Source organism: Folsomia candida, unplaced genomic scaffold, assembly GCF_002217175.1.
Source record: "Folsomia candida strain VU population unplaced genomic scaffold, ASM221717v1 Fcan01_Sc003, whole genome shotgun sequence".
NCBI classification, from domain to species: Eukaryota; Metazoa; Arthropoda; class Collembola; order Entomobryomorpha; family Isotomidae; genus Folsomia; species Folsomia candida.
Genome location: NW_019091195.1, coordinates 1,175,252 through 1,190,676, shown reverse-complemented (window position 1 = coordinate 1,190,676; position 15,425 = coordinate 1,175,252). Strand labels below are relative to the sequence as shown.

At 36.9% G+C, this 15,425-nt stretch overlaps 4 protein-coding genes across 6 annotated transcripts; 2 read left to right on the top strand and 2 right to left on the bottom strand.

The window, feature by feature from the left end:
* Nucleotides 1-389: 389 nt before the first annotated feature.
* Nucleotides 390-3,903, bottom strand: LOC110847108 (ribosomal RNA processing protein 1 homolog A). 2 transcript variants are annotated; one of them, XM_022093964.2, is made up of 8 exons: nucleotides 3,263-3,902; nucleotides 3,102-3,190; nucleotides 2,887-3,033; nucleotides 2,377-2,817; nucleotides 2,028-2,287; nucleotides 1,694-1,953; nucleotides 1,001-1,606; nucleotides 390-923 (listed from the first exon to the last, which is right to left on the bottom strand). In XM_022093964.2, the coding sequence occupies exons 1-8, from the start codon at nucleotides 3,582-3,584 to the stop codon at nucleotides 754-756; spliced, it is 2,295 nt and encodes a 764-aa protein (XP_021949656.1). In that variant the 5' UTR covers nucleotides 3,585-3,902; the 3' UTR covers nucleotides 390-753. The 2 variants fall into 2 exon arrangements, with proteins under 2 accessions (XP_021949656.1, XP_021949655.1); XM_022093963.2 differs by having other exon boundaries at nucleotides 1,001-1,953; nucleotides 3,263-3,903.
* A 1,042-nt stretch (nucleotides 3,904-4,945) lies between these two features.
* On the top strand, nucleotides 4,946-5,779 carry LOC110847729 (abscisic acid and environmental stress-inducible protein). Its single transcript, XM_022094724.2, has 2 exons — nucleotides 4,946-5,164; nucleotides 5,238-5,779. Exons 1-2 carry the CDS (start codon nucleotides 5,044-5,046, stop codon nucleotides 5,666-5,668), a joined length of 552 nt encoding a protein of 183 aa, XP_021950416.1. The 5' UTR covers nucleotides 4,946-5,043; the 3' UTR covers nucleotides 5,669-5,779.
* Nucleotides 5,780-6,028: 249 nt separating this feature from the next.
* Nucleotides 6,029-10,069, bottom strand: LOC110845628. Of its 2 annotated transcripts, XM_035849344.1 has the most exons (5): nucleotides 7,227-10,068; nucleotides 7,056-7,156; nucleotides 6,836-6,989; nucleotides 6,457-6,767; nucleotides 6,029-6,356 (listed from the first exon to the last, which is right to left on the bottom strand). In XM_035849344.1, exons 1-5 carry the CDS (start codon nucleotides 7,336-7,338, stop codon nucleotides 6,135-6,137), a joined length of 900 nt encoding a protein of 299 aa, XP_035705237.1. In that variant the 5' UTR covers nucleotides 7,339-10,068; the 3' UTR covers nucleotides 6,029-6,134. The 2 variants fall into 2 exon arrangements, with proteins under 2 accessions (XP_035705237.1, XP_035705236.1); XM_035849343.1 differs by having other exon boundaries at nucleotides 6,836-7,156; nucleotides 7,227-10,069.
* Nucleotides 10,070-11,289: 1,220 nt separating this feature from the next.
* LOC110846184 lies at nucleotides 11,290-14,498 on the top strand. Its single transcript, XM_022092844.2, has 8 exons — nucleotides 11,290-11,803; nucleotides 12,295-12,485; nucleotides 12,578-12,684; nucleotides 13,012-13,176; nucleotides 13,244-13,319; nucleotides 13,410-13,609; nucleotides 13,694-14,003; nucleotides 14,105-14,498. The coding sequence occupies exons 1-8, from the start codon at nucleotides 11,508-11,510 to the stop codon at nucleotides 14,260-14,262; spliced, it is 1,503 nt and encodes a 500-aa protein (XP_021948536.1). The 5' UTR covers nucleotides 11,290-11,507; the 3' UTR covers nucleotides 14,263-14,498.
* Nucleotides 14,499-15,425: the final 927 nt, after the last annotated feature.

Here is a 15,425-nt window from a genome sequence, read left to right as displayed (position 1 = left end):
TTCGATAGTATGCATAGTGTATAAATATATACATACATACATGCATGTCTAATCTTAAGATATGATAGATTGCTCTCATCTCATGATATGATGAAGTGACAGGCTTATGTAAATATCATGGGCATCGGGTACACATAAATATGTATACTTCATGCATGTATGTGGTCAATAAGGTCAAATTCACCGGACATTTGATTAATATTTATTTGTAAATCTGGTGCACCACTTCATGCCAAATTTCAGCGTTCTACGACCATTTTCGAAAACCACCAATGGGGGTCAAGAGTCTTTAAAAGAAGGATGTGACATGCGACTGACAAATTTATGGTTATTCAGGATATACAACAGGCCAAGATAGAAGGTGCATAGAAAATTAATTCACACAATGATCTATGTGCATAATATTTTGTATTTAATTGATAAAACAAATTGATTTTTTTACTCCAAACGTAGGCCCAATTTCACAAAAAAAAATCTAGTAGAAACAAAACAAAGGACAAAAACCAAGTTTAATTTTAATGTCATACATATTTCAAAATGGTACTGGTCACCATTATTCTGCGAGTGTATCCTATATAATGCAGCTACTAGTGTATAATTAAGTATCATCATATGTTTATAATTCTCGTGTTCGTCCAACAATTACTAGTAGCCAATTTGTATATTTATATTACGCACATTTGAAACACAAAATAGTAAATGAGCAAAGGTTATTGCTGAATGCTTTCTTTTTTGCAAGGGGTAGTTAAATTATTATTGAAAAAAGTCGAGCGCTCTTTTCCTCGGACATGTTTTTACACTAAGCGACTTCCTGAAAGGTGTCGAGCTTAATTTCGACTTTAAAATCCCTGAAGTTGGAGTTTTAGTAGCATCAAAGGGAATTGCTGGGCTTTTAGAAATGGAGGGCATGTAATCGGTCGCCTCTGAAAAAAAAATAAACAAGAGTTATATAAATTAGTGAAATGAAGTTTCAGGTCAGGGACACACAATACGTACTTACCGTGCTCCAAATTTCTGTTCAAGACAAAATTAATTCGCTTCTTACTCCCTTCAGACTCTGGTGTTCCGCGTAGTTTCAGTTTCTTACGAAGAATGTCGTTGTTTCTTATTGGAGTAAGCATGGAATGATCAACAGATTTTCCAGCTAATGCCAACCCAAGACTTGTACTTTTTGATGGACTGAGGCTCTTGCATTTCCGTTTGGCGATCTTGACATAATCATCTGAATCGTTATCGTGTTGATCATCGTTACTACCACGAACTCCAGATATTAAAACTTTTCCAGACCCCAAAATTAAGGACTTTCTTTTCTTCTTAGGCAGTATATTTATAACAGTGTCTTCATTAAGAGTTTCCTGTTTCTTAGATTTCAATTTTTTATTTGGTGAATCAATTGTTACTGACAATTCCTCATGTAATTCGTCAGCTTCGAATTCAACAACTGTCTTGTACTTCTTTTTCTTTTTGGTAGGTTCTTGGTCTGTAGATTGAGAGGTAACATGAAATCCAAAATTCCGGCTCTCGTCATCTTCTTCGTCCTCGTCCTGCTCTTTCTGCTTTATTTGCTTTCTCTTCTTCAACTTCTTTTTCGTTTGCGACGTTGATTCTGCAAAATCAACAGTATCACTAACACCTGCAGCAGATTTATGCATTTGTTCGGACACATAGCTCGAGTAATTGTCATCAATTCTACCTAAAAAGTCACTGTCATTTAGAAAGACTGAGCCATCCTCGCTCCCAATAGTATCATCTTGCTGCTCAAGTTGCTGAAGCTTCCGGGCATCACGACGCCTCTGCTTTTTCGTCTTGCGTACAGTTTCACCTAAGTCGGCTTCCTCAAATTGAAGGAGACGTTGCGCAGCCTCTTCCATTTCCCTTTTGGATATAGCTGGCTTGTAGCCCTCATCTTCTGGTAATGCGAGTGGATAGATTCCTTGGACAAGTTCATTGAAGCTAAAAATTAGATACGAAATTAGCAAAAAATTCATAATTTGAAATGTAGACTTGTACATTTATAACTTATATACCTTGACGCCAAAGCGTAAAGTTTGTTGCGATTACGTTTCTTGATAAGTTTAGATCCACCTGCTTCTAGTAATTTTTCAGCTAGAACGCTATAGTCCAGTGGAAGTTGGGGAAGAACAACGTCAACAGCACCTGCTCTAGGATCCAGAGGTCCATTATCAACTTTGAACACTTCATCCTCCCCAGTGGCATCATCGCCATCTTCCTCATTATCTTCGTCTGATTCAGCTTGTCCATTCTGGTCGTCGTCATCGTCTTCGTCCTGTAATGAAGAGAAAAACAGGGTGATTATAATTTTTTTTATAAATAACATACATGCACCCTTACTAAATAAACTTGATAAACATTTACCATATCATCATCGTCCTCTTCACTATCACCAATTCCCAACAAGCCCTCTTGATAATCAATACCGACATCACTTTGTTTCATAAGATGGTGAAAAATTCTTTCCGTCAATGCATTGAGGACTCGATCATCACAATTAGTTGCCATTTCTTCGATAAATGGAGACAAAAATTTCAAAACTTCTGGAGGCTGTAGCCCATCACCGCCAGTTTTTGCAAATTCTTCTAGAAAAATGTCAATGAAATGGAGTTGCATTCCCATTGGGCACTTTCCTATGGGTTCGTCCGAGGAGGAAGATGTTCCTTTCTTAAACTTTGTCGACGTCACAGTATGATGATTAAAAATATAAACTCTGATGGTTTTTAAAAATCCATCCACCAAATCCTTATTCCACTTTTTAGACGCTATGGTCAACAAAGTTTTCCGAAGAAAGCGTCGAAATAGCTATAATAAAGTGCATATAAAACATAACTCATATATGATTTGGCTCAAGTGCAATTAGTGATTATGTACCATCATAAATTTGTCTAAACGATATCTGTCAATCCAATTCCATTCTCTTGACATGGTTCTGAAGAACCATTCAACAAATGTGACCAAGACATTTGGCTTAAATCCGACAATAGGTACTAGATTGCTTATTTGTTCGGCTAGTTGTTCCTGTACAAAACAGAGATTAGTTATGGTACTACCATAATAGTATTTAAATTAATAAACATATTAATTACCTGAGGTAGAGGCTTATCAGCCATCCACATGCAGTAAAACAAGGCCTTCCAAACCCGTATAATATTAGGTTCCACTTCTGCAGTTGAATCTGTGGACAAAAATTGCAAATTAAATTTATATTTAATAGATCCTAAACCCCCACAACTTCCCAAATAAGTACCTGCACTATCAGGAAAGCTGAGCACCATCGTGGTCAACCACTTTCTCAGTTTCCTCATCGTCTTCTTTCTCACACTGGCATCATTCCCAGCCAATCTTCGGATCATTGTTACCTCCGCATTGCTCATCCCCTCCAGCAGCGATTTGGTTCCACTTTGCATGGCTCCAACGTCCCCACGAGTTATGCTCCCCTCCTTCCTACCCTCCACCATTTGGCTCCGCACTTTCTTCGTACTTTCCTCACCACTTCCTCCGCCAAGCGATTTTCTCTTCTTTTTCTCCATTACATTCAGAGTTGGGGGGTCTTCTGGCTTTACCACCATTTAGAATTACTTAACCAAAGTGTAAAGTGACTTTCACCACGAGAGTGTGGGATAGGAAAAGTCTTATTATGTATACAAGCACTTGAACAACACTGCACAATTTAAACTCCCTGCAAGACTTTAAAGTCTGTTAAGTTTAAATGTTTTATGTCCAACAGGGGGAGGGTTTGTGGAAGGGAAGGTCAGTTTGATTAGAATGGGGAGACAAACGAAAAAAGAAAGATAAAAACCCACTTTTAGGAAATATTTGGGGACGACGCTGCTGGTCTATGCACGTATTGTTCGTTGGTTGACTGGAAGTATGGAGTGGAATCAGCGTGGTAACAATCCATACCGCGTTCTCAGACGGGGCACGCTCACTTCACCCCACATCGTGTCGCTGAGAAGTACCTAAATATGTCAATTCCATGATGCATCTTTTGCATGATAAACTCGGTAGCTGCCAACCGGATAAGAGTAAACAATTTCCAAAAATGTATTGAAAACATCAATTATTGAATTTTACAGGAAAGTTTCATAATAATGCTCACTTTAAACGACATTGTGATGGGGTCCGTATACGAGAATTTGCATTTTTCTCCCTCACGAAAGATAATTTCACGAGAAAAATGCAAATTCTCGTATACGGACCCCATCACAATGTCGTTTAACATGAATACCTATTACGAAAAATCCTGAAACATATGTTTAATTATTTATGTAAGGCTACATAATTATTGTTGTTTCATCAAAATCGGAGTGAGACCGCTGGTGTATAACAAATAATAAAAGTTTAGACTTGGCCAATTTTATCTGCACTTTAACAGCGGACTCTAAAATTGGATGTTAAAATCAAAATATACGTTTTGCAAACTGAAAAAGTATTACGATATATTTTAATTTTTCTATGATGACGTCGGTGGAGGTGATGATGATGGCTTGATTTTGGTTTATATTGCGTCCCTTTGTTCATTCTCATCTCATCAGCAGAAGAATGCATAAGGCGAAGGTGTACATTTCATGCAAGAAAACAGGTTGTTATTCGGTGAGTGGTTTAGTCATCATCACCAAATTATCTATAACTGGCAAATACATTGGGTGGATGCTTTGATGTGACGCGCAACGCCATGACATGAACGAAGGTTACATGGTCCACCATCATAAGCGGAAGAAGCGTCATTCTTCAGATCTCAATCCTTAAATAAAATCAACAACAATAAACAACAACAACAATATTTGTTACTTCGATTAATAAACAAAATGCCCAGCATACACATGTGCAAGTAAACGGTACACGACAAGTTGTGGGGTGTACGTGTCGCAAACAAATCAAAACAAACAATGACGTAGCTTGCAAATTGGTATAAAATGGGTTGCACTTCGGTGAGTCTGATATCAGTTCATTGAGTGAGGAACAACTTGGAGAACAAAATATCTGTAAATAAAGCGCAACGACACATACTTTACAAGTACTAGTAAAATGAACAAGGCAGTATTGTTCTTAATCGTTGGGGTGGTAGTAACGGTGCAGAGTTTCCCACAGAGTGGAAATCCCAATCAATCCAGCGAGTCCGATGAAAGTAACGAAGACGTCGCTGATGGTAAGTTGCATATTTAGAAATCAACTTATCTTTTGCAACTCACTACAAATACTAATTCTGTTTATTACTTTAGTTGGAATTACTACAACTGGTGCCATTGAAGGAAGAAACAAACGATCTGCTGATCCTGGACCAGACCCACAGAGAGGACATCACGGAGGTGGTCACTACGGTGGCGGTGGCGGTCATTACGGCGGTGGACATTACGGAGGGGGGCACGGTCACTACGGAGGAGGACACGGTCATTACGGAGGCGGTCACTACGGAGGGGGGCATGGTCACTACGGCGGTGGACACGGTCATTATGGAGGTGGACATGGTCACAGAGGAAAGCGGTCAGCTGATCCACAACTATACTTTGGAGCTGGAATAGGAGGAGCGCCCTACTATGGTGGTGGAGGTGGCTTCTACGGAAATGGGGGTGGGTATAACGGATACTACGGAAATGGGGGTTACAATGGACACCGACACCATCATCGTCATCATGGACACTACTACGGATAAAACGCCATTTAAAGTTCAAAGAATTTATTTATTTACGTTACCCGGATTTGTGATACACCCTTAACTATGATGCTTAAAAGATATTACAAATACAGTAATTTTAATTCTGTACTCAAATATGCATGTCTGGATACATGATTATTGAACTAGGTATATCCGTCGTTCCCAAGTTCAAAAATGCCAAAAGTAAAGCAGAAGGAATTACACAAAGTGCAGAATTTGTTAACCAAACCATTCAATAGCACGTTATATTTGCATTACCAAAAGCAATTTCATAGTTCTTAGCCGAATTTCTGTTTGTACATTATGTACAGTACATACATATATGAGTAATAAGAATACCATGCATTAATTACCATATTCATAGAACTATATAGTTTGTCATTTTAATAACTTGAAATATACTGCATGCAAGTATCTTGAGTATTTATACATATTGCAATTATCTACAACATTTTAAGACAATTTATTTAACACTACTTCGTCTCCTTCTTCTGTATCCGCTAGTTATAAGAACTTCATTTAACAAGTAACTTAAAGTAGGAATCAGGTTTACGTCAGAGAATAGTTCTTTTGAAATGGTTTCGTCATACGCCATGCTTTCGACGACTCCTCCCAATTCTACAGGAAGCCTTTCTGGAGGGATCAACTTGGTGATGTGGGACATGTCGGATTTCGTAATTTGGATCTTGAAAAAAAATTATATGCAAGTAAATCTCCATTTTCTAAAGCAATCCATGTAATATTCATGCATGTAATACTCGCTACAGAAATAACTCATGACTCACAATGTTCTTCATCCTGGAAGGCAACACCCATTTGAACATGTTAAATGTGTGATAGAAAAATGCAAAGCTATTGATCACGACGACACCCTTGACCATTTTTGTGGAAATTGCACTCAGGACAGTTGCAATTTTTGACAGTAAGTCAATCGTTGTCAAATGTCGCGCATGACGTAACCGGAACCCTGCCACATCGCAAATCAGGATGAATCCTTGTCTTTGTAATTTTGGCGACGATTTGGCTGCCGTGAGGAAATATAGAGTGGATACTGAGACCAGTTCCTCCAAATTCGCTTCACAAGGTATCCAACGATCTATGAAATAAATAACAGGTTTATATTTCTACATTTACTGATCGTTGAAGGCTGAACTTAGGTATTACTAATTCTGAAAATTATGACAGCTGGTCCTTCGTCGACAGGTCTTTTCAAAATTTGAAAAACTTTACTATTCGAGATGGATTGCAATCTGGTTGGATTAATGCGTGCAAGAAGGTCAGGATAGGTTTTTAATGCCACCGTAGAAAGGGATTTAACCTGCGAGATCATCCATACTTTTATTTTTCCAGATTCAATAAAGTAAAATGTATATTTTTTGCTTACGGTTTCGTACAGCACATCAACATCCATTTTGTATATGCGAAGTACCACAATCACAATGCTCTTGGGCATATATTTTCTCCAGCTTTGTAAATCTGGATCGGCTAAAATCAAATAAACCTGGCTGAGTATAGTAAACCCGGTACAAATGGTGAAAGAATGAAACACAATTACTGTCAATTTTGTCATAAATCGCCGAGATGGCTTGTTCTTCTTCGTCAGAATAAATACCGGACTGATCTCCCAATCGAAGAATTGTATTTTCAAGTGATTGCATACTACTCATTTTCGCCTACAACTATATTTGAGGTACGAAATAGTTAATTCGTGGTATTAAATTTCAAATCTTCGAAAACTATGCTTCTTCAATTCATGGCTTTCTTCGAAGGACTGGACCCGCATAAAAGAAATTGGTTTCGTTTATGGCACATCTCCGTTTAGTTTATTTTATTATCGTTGACGTTTGGAATATGCATTCTATCAAATAGATAAATCTTTATGGTGTGCACTTTAAATGGATCACGGAATGTGCAAATTGTAAAATTTCTACTAAATTTCACACGCAATAATTATTACTGAATAAAAGTATGCAAATAGTTTCCTTAATTATGATTTTGGGGAGTATGGTGCTAAGTTGTTTAGGGGAATTCCGAATTAGAAAAAGTTCTCATGATTTAGATTAATGATGTCGTAATAAATATACATCTGATGAGAAAATATGAACCGTATGAAAAAGGTTCATAGATATTCTTTCTTACTAATTTTTTTTCTATTCAGTTAAAATAGAACAAGTTAAGAGTTTGTTGGTTTCGTATCCGAATACAAAAATGTGGAATTACCGAATATGCATAATCAAATATCTACAAATTATTCCCAGCCAATTGTGCGCACATATTTATATGAGAAAGGTATTGCAATCGGTATGTCGTTTTTTTAAATGCTTTAACTTTTGGCTGGATTGAAGACGGTATGCAAAATATAATCAGGCAGAATATGCAGTGTTTTACTTACACGAAGCAGCATCAACTAATATGTAAATTCGAAATGCGTTTAATTAACATAATCCGCAATACCCGCATATATTAAGCTAAGTAAGTAGACATTTAATTCACTTCCTTGTACATAGGTTTATTTTTCATCAGATTTAGCCTGTACTAACCCTAAGTAAGAGATTCACATGTCTGTATTGCCATATCACACTCGCTTTGTTTCCATCTTTGTTTTCATATAGCAAAATAACAATTTAGTAAGTAAACTGCAATTAATCTGATACCAACGCATACAAATTATGCCAAAATGAGGAACCTACATACAGATCATCAAATGAAGGTTACAACAATGTTGCTGATGTTTAGAAGGGAAGGAAGGAAGCGATGCAGATCATCTCGTATCTCGTTGTATCTGATGCGTGCAAGTGCAACAAACGCCAATTAAAGATTAACATGTACCTATACACATATGTATGTAGATATGTACATACATATACTGTTGACTGTACGAGAGAGTGCTTTATTTGGAAACTTCTTTGTTGGTGACGCGTAAAAATAAATGAAAAACAAAAACAAATCATGACGCAAATTGATTTTAGATAATTTTATAAAATAGCGGAGTTTTGTTTGGTCAGACATCATTTAATTATGTAGCGCACCAAATATATTGAGCATAAAGAGATACACAGCTTTTTAACTGAATTTTCCAAAAATTATACATTTTAGCTATGTATAATGAAATTAATTTTTGAAATGGATAAAATCGGAGCTTAGAGTCAAAACACTTCGGGTTTCAGTACACTGATTGGAGACTACCACATGCCCGAAGGACATCGAAATCGGTTACTGACCCCCGGGGGGTCACTTTAGCGAAGGGTATACCTATCCAGTATGTACGTACCGTCTTATACGTATGTACATAATGCATTGACATAAAAATCCTCCAAGTATTCAGATATTTTCATCGACATTCCCAATCGTAACACAGCCAAAATGAAAATTGCGTGTTTAATACTCAACGACTACACTTAAACACAGATGGTTCTAGTGAGCAAAATTAACACGAAAATTGACATGAATTTTTTAAGAGTAAATCTTATTCTGAACAATTTTCCTCCTAAAGAGAAATTAAAATGCATTCAGCACACGCAATTTCAACTCCCCAAAATTCCAGGACTTATAAACTTTGCGTAAGGAATTGTGCAACGAAGCAACGCCAGATGTGACTGTGAGACGTATACGTAATACCTGCTCGCCAATTATTGTTTTAATTTTATTTACTATTTACCTCCTTCCTGGGATGACTAAAATTTTACGAGCCCATAAAATTCGGTAATAATTACAAGATGTGGATTTATGTGCAAGTTTGATATATGTCAAATATGTATATCAAACTCAATAATGTTGTACTACCTGTATTAAGTAGTTATATAGTATTTGGAGTAAATAATGGTTAGTATGATTACATAAACACTGGTCACTGGGTGCATCAGTCATATTTATTGAAGATCGACCTGGAGACTCCAGGCTGGAGTATTAATAATATCAATCGCCTTATAGCATCTCGGTAAGAAAACCTGATGCCACATTGCTCATATACGTAGGTACATAAATAAATATTTATTTATACTCGTAGATGTAATCACAGAAAAATTATCCCATATCTATTGATGGAAGATTCTTGAACACACCAAACTTTTGTACGCATTATTTCCAGAACAAGTTTCACAAATTAACAAAGAAGGCAGAACGACAATTATGTAAATATTTTCGGGAGTATATTCCAATTTTCCTACCAAAAAATTTCTTCATAATATGCTAAATTTGAATTAAGAAAAACTAGACCCAATTTTTATTGTCTTACACTAGAACATACACATTATAATTTATTACTGAACCACCTTCTCGGCCTACAGAACAAAGAAAGTAGTCGTGAAGTTACAGAGTTTAAACCCAATGAGTGCATAGGACGAGTACAATTTACATCCAACGTCATTATATAATCAATTTTCTTGTCATTAAAAACTTCTGACTGGTTCAGTCTGTAATCAATTCAAAAAGACGTCACGTTTTGTATAATACGAAAAACTATACACTTTTCGAGATGCACTAATAATATTCAGTGGCTGAATTTAACTTTGTACTAAAGATGAACCTATTGCCGGTAATGTTATAGTAATCGATAGTCATCCACGCACAATTTCTTTCCCTTGACCCTTAATTTGGGGCTAAAATGAGGTTGGAAGCCTCGTCATCGATATTTGGCATATCCCAATTTTCTCACACCTAAATATTATGCATAAATTTGAGTGGGATAAAGTAGCGAATTTCTTGATGACAATGAATCCTTCTTCGTCTCAAGATCTCACATTATGACCATCTAACGCATGTCAAGCCGTCCAACCTTCTCTATGAAACTGTGTCACAACCGGTTGTCCAAGAGCACAAGTTCTACATAATTTCTACGCAAGTCACAAGCATCAAGTCTATTTAATTTCTTGCTAAAGTAATTAATCTTACCCTAGTCGGATTTTTGCATAATACACTTTAAACCCGACAATTTCAAATTATCCGAATACTATCTGCTCTTTAGCAGTGCGGTTGCATACGGAAATGTTTATTAGCATACCAATGGTAATACTGTTATACAATTGCTATTTTTGCATGTATGTGTACGCTGTTAAATAGTGCTCATGTATACGATCAACTATATTTATGCACCTATATTCATATTCCAAAGACCCGCAATCCGGCCATAAACGAATACCTGGGTGATATATAATATTATAACACCAAGAAATATGTAATCTAAGACATGTATTTAAATGTAAATATGATGAGTGGTTAATGCTTGTGCATTATTGTTTGATTTGATCAACAAAAAATTTTGAGACCCAAAAGTTGTTCTTGTTGTCCAATAAAGTCAGTATGGGAGTGGACTTGCGTATACTTGTACAAGTGGAACGAGGTTCCTTGCTCAGGCAGCCAACCAAGTTATCATCATTACTATTATATCATCACTCCAATCCGCACAATTGCTAACAATGCAATGCAAGATGCTCTGCATGCTTGGTCAAGAAATAAAAAGACGTACATATGTAGATATGCATACGTACATGCTACATAGACCTTGGTCAATCTCAATGGTCAATCTAATGAGGAATTCTTCTCTCTTATTATAATCCGGTTACTGATCAGCAAAAAAATTATCCATTCCTATGTTACAACTTTTCGCATCAATTTTGCAGTCAACTCTGCAACAATTAATGTACATTTGCACTTTGAACTATAATGATCGTTTCACAGGATCTCGCAAAATTTTCTGGTTGGACACACCGTTCCAAAAGACGTGGTATTAGCCAACAACTCCAGTGCTGCATGGAGGACAACTCACATTTTGACTGGAATAATTCCCACCATAATTATAATTAATAATTAATAATAATTTACATAAAAAATCAGAAAAATGATTCCTAAAATGTTAAGTTTTGTGGTGCAAGTTATCGCGACAATGTTAAAATTTGTGATAGCGTATACCCTGATTTTTCCCAGTTTGACGATAGTAGCACTTTTTAACGAAATTTGCCGAATATTCGTTAGTTTGTCGTTATTATGGACAAAGTACAGGCTTTTCGGATTTGGATTAAGCAACATGTTTTATCTAGCCGGCCCTTTTCATGGGGGGCTAAATTTGTGCGTTTTGGTGTCTCAGGACGAAGTTGATATCGAAAAGGAACGATCCCGATTTCAGAGAGTGTTAAGGTTCGGAAAACATAAAAAAACTCATTTTCTTATTATTTGCGGTTCATGTTTTATGGTCAAGACATGTACGTAGACGCCTACAAGTTGTGAGTGATCATCACAATTATTTTTCGTGCGTCATTACATACCTGCATCTGACGCATGACAATACTTGTTTCAAAATTTATTTGCACTTTTATGGCATTCTACATAAAATATATGTTCGGAATTGGACTAATGTAAATGTTTCATATTTATGATGTGAAGTGACCTTCATCAACATTGCATTTAAAAATTAGTGTCAACTACCCAAGCCACAATAACAAGCTTGTCTATAGTGTCAAAAAAACTAGTTCTATCATTTTGAGGTGGCTTAATATTTATCCAGTTTTATAAATTGATGAGTATTATTAACTAATCAAGTAGGGCGTTTTCTAAACCACATATTCTCCGTGGTAAAAATGTGTAATTTGAATAATATGTTTTTCCAATTTACATATATTCCTGTCCAGCCAACAAACAAAGACTGGAGGGAAGACGTTCAAAAGACTCACGGAAACATTAAGCTGCCAACAAGGTTACGGATGCTGGAAGCACAACGGGGAAAATTTCGACATACGAAACCATGTAAAATTATACGATTTGTCCAAACCTGGTCAAGGAAGAGACTACTTTACACAAGAAGAACTACTGGATTCCATTTGTATGATGAACAATATTAACTTTCAAGCAAATCATTTCAAATTATTTGCATAGCCTTACATAAACACTTAATATTTTAAAAAATAATCGTAGTTACTAGATTATGGCAGTATATGGACTGCGATGACTCTCAACCAGAGTGGGAATGGCTAATAGTTCAACGCGTTTTGATGCCGGAAGGACTACGCACAATGCGGATAGTAAGCATTTTATACATAAGTACTCCAGATTCTTTTTAATTTTTGCTTCACATGAATACTTGCTAAAATTAGCTTACTTAGCAATAAGCTTAACGTTCGTTAGAGGGATGAATGTTGCATGCTCTATAATTATTTCGGCATGTCACATCATTTGCATATTTTTACGTACAGAATTCTGTCTATCGGTATTACCGAGGAACAGAGTTTACCTAATATGGAAAGTCCGTATCGTCGAAAATGGGCATTTATGCATTGAGATGACCCGAAGCAATCATTTTTGAGTAAATATTCTATTATGTTTAGTTATTAGTTATTAATTATTTCCAGTTCCGCTTCCACCACGCTTATATGGACGGAGTTACGACGGCAATGCTGCTTTCTCGAGGACTCATGGACCAGCCAAGCCCACCATTTGTATTCGACCTCACGAAACAGTTACCCCCCTGGCAAACTTTTATGCTCTTGGTGTCCAAAGTTTATGCTTTACTTCGTGTAAGTGGAACTAATACTGCATGCCTACATAAATATGTATTTGATACTATTTTGAATATCATCCTAGGTGCCTTACTTCCTCCTCGAAACATTTCTACACTCTCAAAATAACCGAAACCATCTTCAGAAGGATCCTTTCCTAGGTATTTTCTACTTATTTACGATTTTACAAACAACCAGCGTGGTTTACAGTAGCCTGGAAAGCTTACAAATTTATGTTTAATTTTTCCTAGCGGTAAATAGTGAGCGAAAAATCACCATGAAAGTCTCTTCAGTTGTGCCAGTAGAGAATCTAAGACAACTGAAAAACAAGTATGATAAAACTGCATCGGTCACAAGCATTATCGCCAGCGCAGCGAGATCAGCTTTAGCACTGGTAGCCAAGCAGAAGGGGGTTTACAATGCAACAATGAACTTATCAGTGCCACTTGCTGTTAGTGAATAACGTTTAGTGAATAGCGGTTGTCCGCAACAAAGTTCAGTGATGTAAAGTCTTCATTACTTTGTTTATGTGTAGGTTCCCGTTTATCCGGATATTAGCCCGAGAAATCGGATTAGTTTCGTCAAGGTTCACCTGCCATTGGACGCAGAGGACGAGGATGAGCTGGTACAAATTCCAGGAGCCAGAGATTTATTATCAGCTTATTTCCTGCTGAGATGGATGGATCGATTTCCCAGACCCGTGTTCAACCTGTTTCACAAATTTCAAGGAGGTGCATTCATTTCTACCATGTTCAACAATTTGCCATTCCTCAGAAATTTGGGAAGTATTGATGGTTCGGTGATTGAGGAAGTCATGGTCTGGCCGCACCCCAAGAAACCAGTGGGTATGTTGCAATCACTGATGATTATAACAACATTTATTTATTTATTATGTAACGGTAATGAAATGTGAACCCACTCGCAATAATAACTCGCAATTTGACAGGACTTTTAATTACCGGTGTGCGGTACGGAGACAGCATTCGTTTCTACTCATCTACGGACGATTCAGTATTTTCTCGTGATGACGCTAAACTCTTGCTGGATGCGTTTACGGATGAATTGGGGGTCAAAGAGTGGGAAAACGACTACACCAAGCCATAATTAATTACGTATTAAGGAATATCAAATGCGCACTTATCTGTATGCTAAGAACATGATTATAAGTTGCACTAAGAAACTAATTGATAGCTGAATGAATACCTGGTTCCTAAGTATATATACGGAGTCATATTTGATACGATCTATGTAACATATGCTTTGTGGACAAATCAGTACCGATCGATCGGTATGTCGTTATGCAATGCAATGTAATGTAGTAAATACGGAAGCTGAATGGATGATGTATGTAGAAATTAATTTATTGCCAAATTCAATTTTTCGCAATTTTGTCCTGATGAATCCGTAAGAATTAAGAATTTTGAAGCTCAGTCGACATAAATTATTGGGATTTCTTTGCATCCTTCTTTCCTTTACGTCCAGCCTTGGATTTCTTTACTCCGGATGCAGTAGCCTCGGTTGAGTCACTGTCACCAGTGTCACCACCACCACCCTTCTTCTTGTCGCAGTTGACTGAAATGGTGATGCAATGGGAATTAGTAGTATCTGGCCACATTTAATTAAAATTTCAGCCATTGTGTCTATATTTACATACCTTCAGCGACACCTTCTTCCGATGACTCTGCCCCTCCAACCATCACTGACTCTTCGCTCTCCAACTCGGTTGGCGCACCCTGAAATTTTGCCGAACGAAACTAACCCTCAGTTTCTGGGAAATGTTTAATATGAAATATTAAATATGAAATAATTAGCAGACTTACCGCCGCCAGCGCGACTACAGCCACCAAGGCGAAAAGGACAATCACTGCGAGTTTCATTTTGTGTTTTATTAGTATTCGGTTAGGATAACTATGCCCTGCTGTTCATCTGAGATTTGGTTTTATAGCAAAATTCAAGAGCCACAATACACGCGAATCGTGCCCGTGTCACAATAGGGTTTTGAAGCCCAGTCGCCCACGATGACAGAGATCAAACTTCTACGTATATACAGTGTCGGACAGATGTCTACGTCCACATAGTCGCGTCAATTTCATTTTCAAATTGTCACTGAACTACTGAACCAATTTTCATCATTGATATATCAAATTCTCACAAATTTAACGTAATTTCATAGCACATTATTAGTTTTCCGCTAAAAAATTTATTTTAGGCCAGAGATGTATTTTAATTCAAAATGAAAACAATTGGATGGACAAAAGTCAACGTCC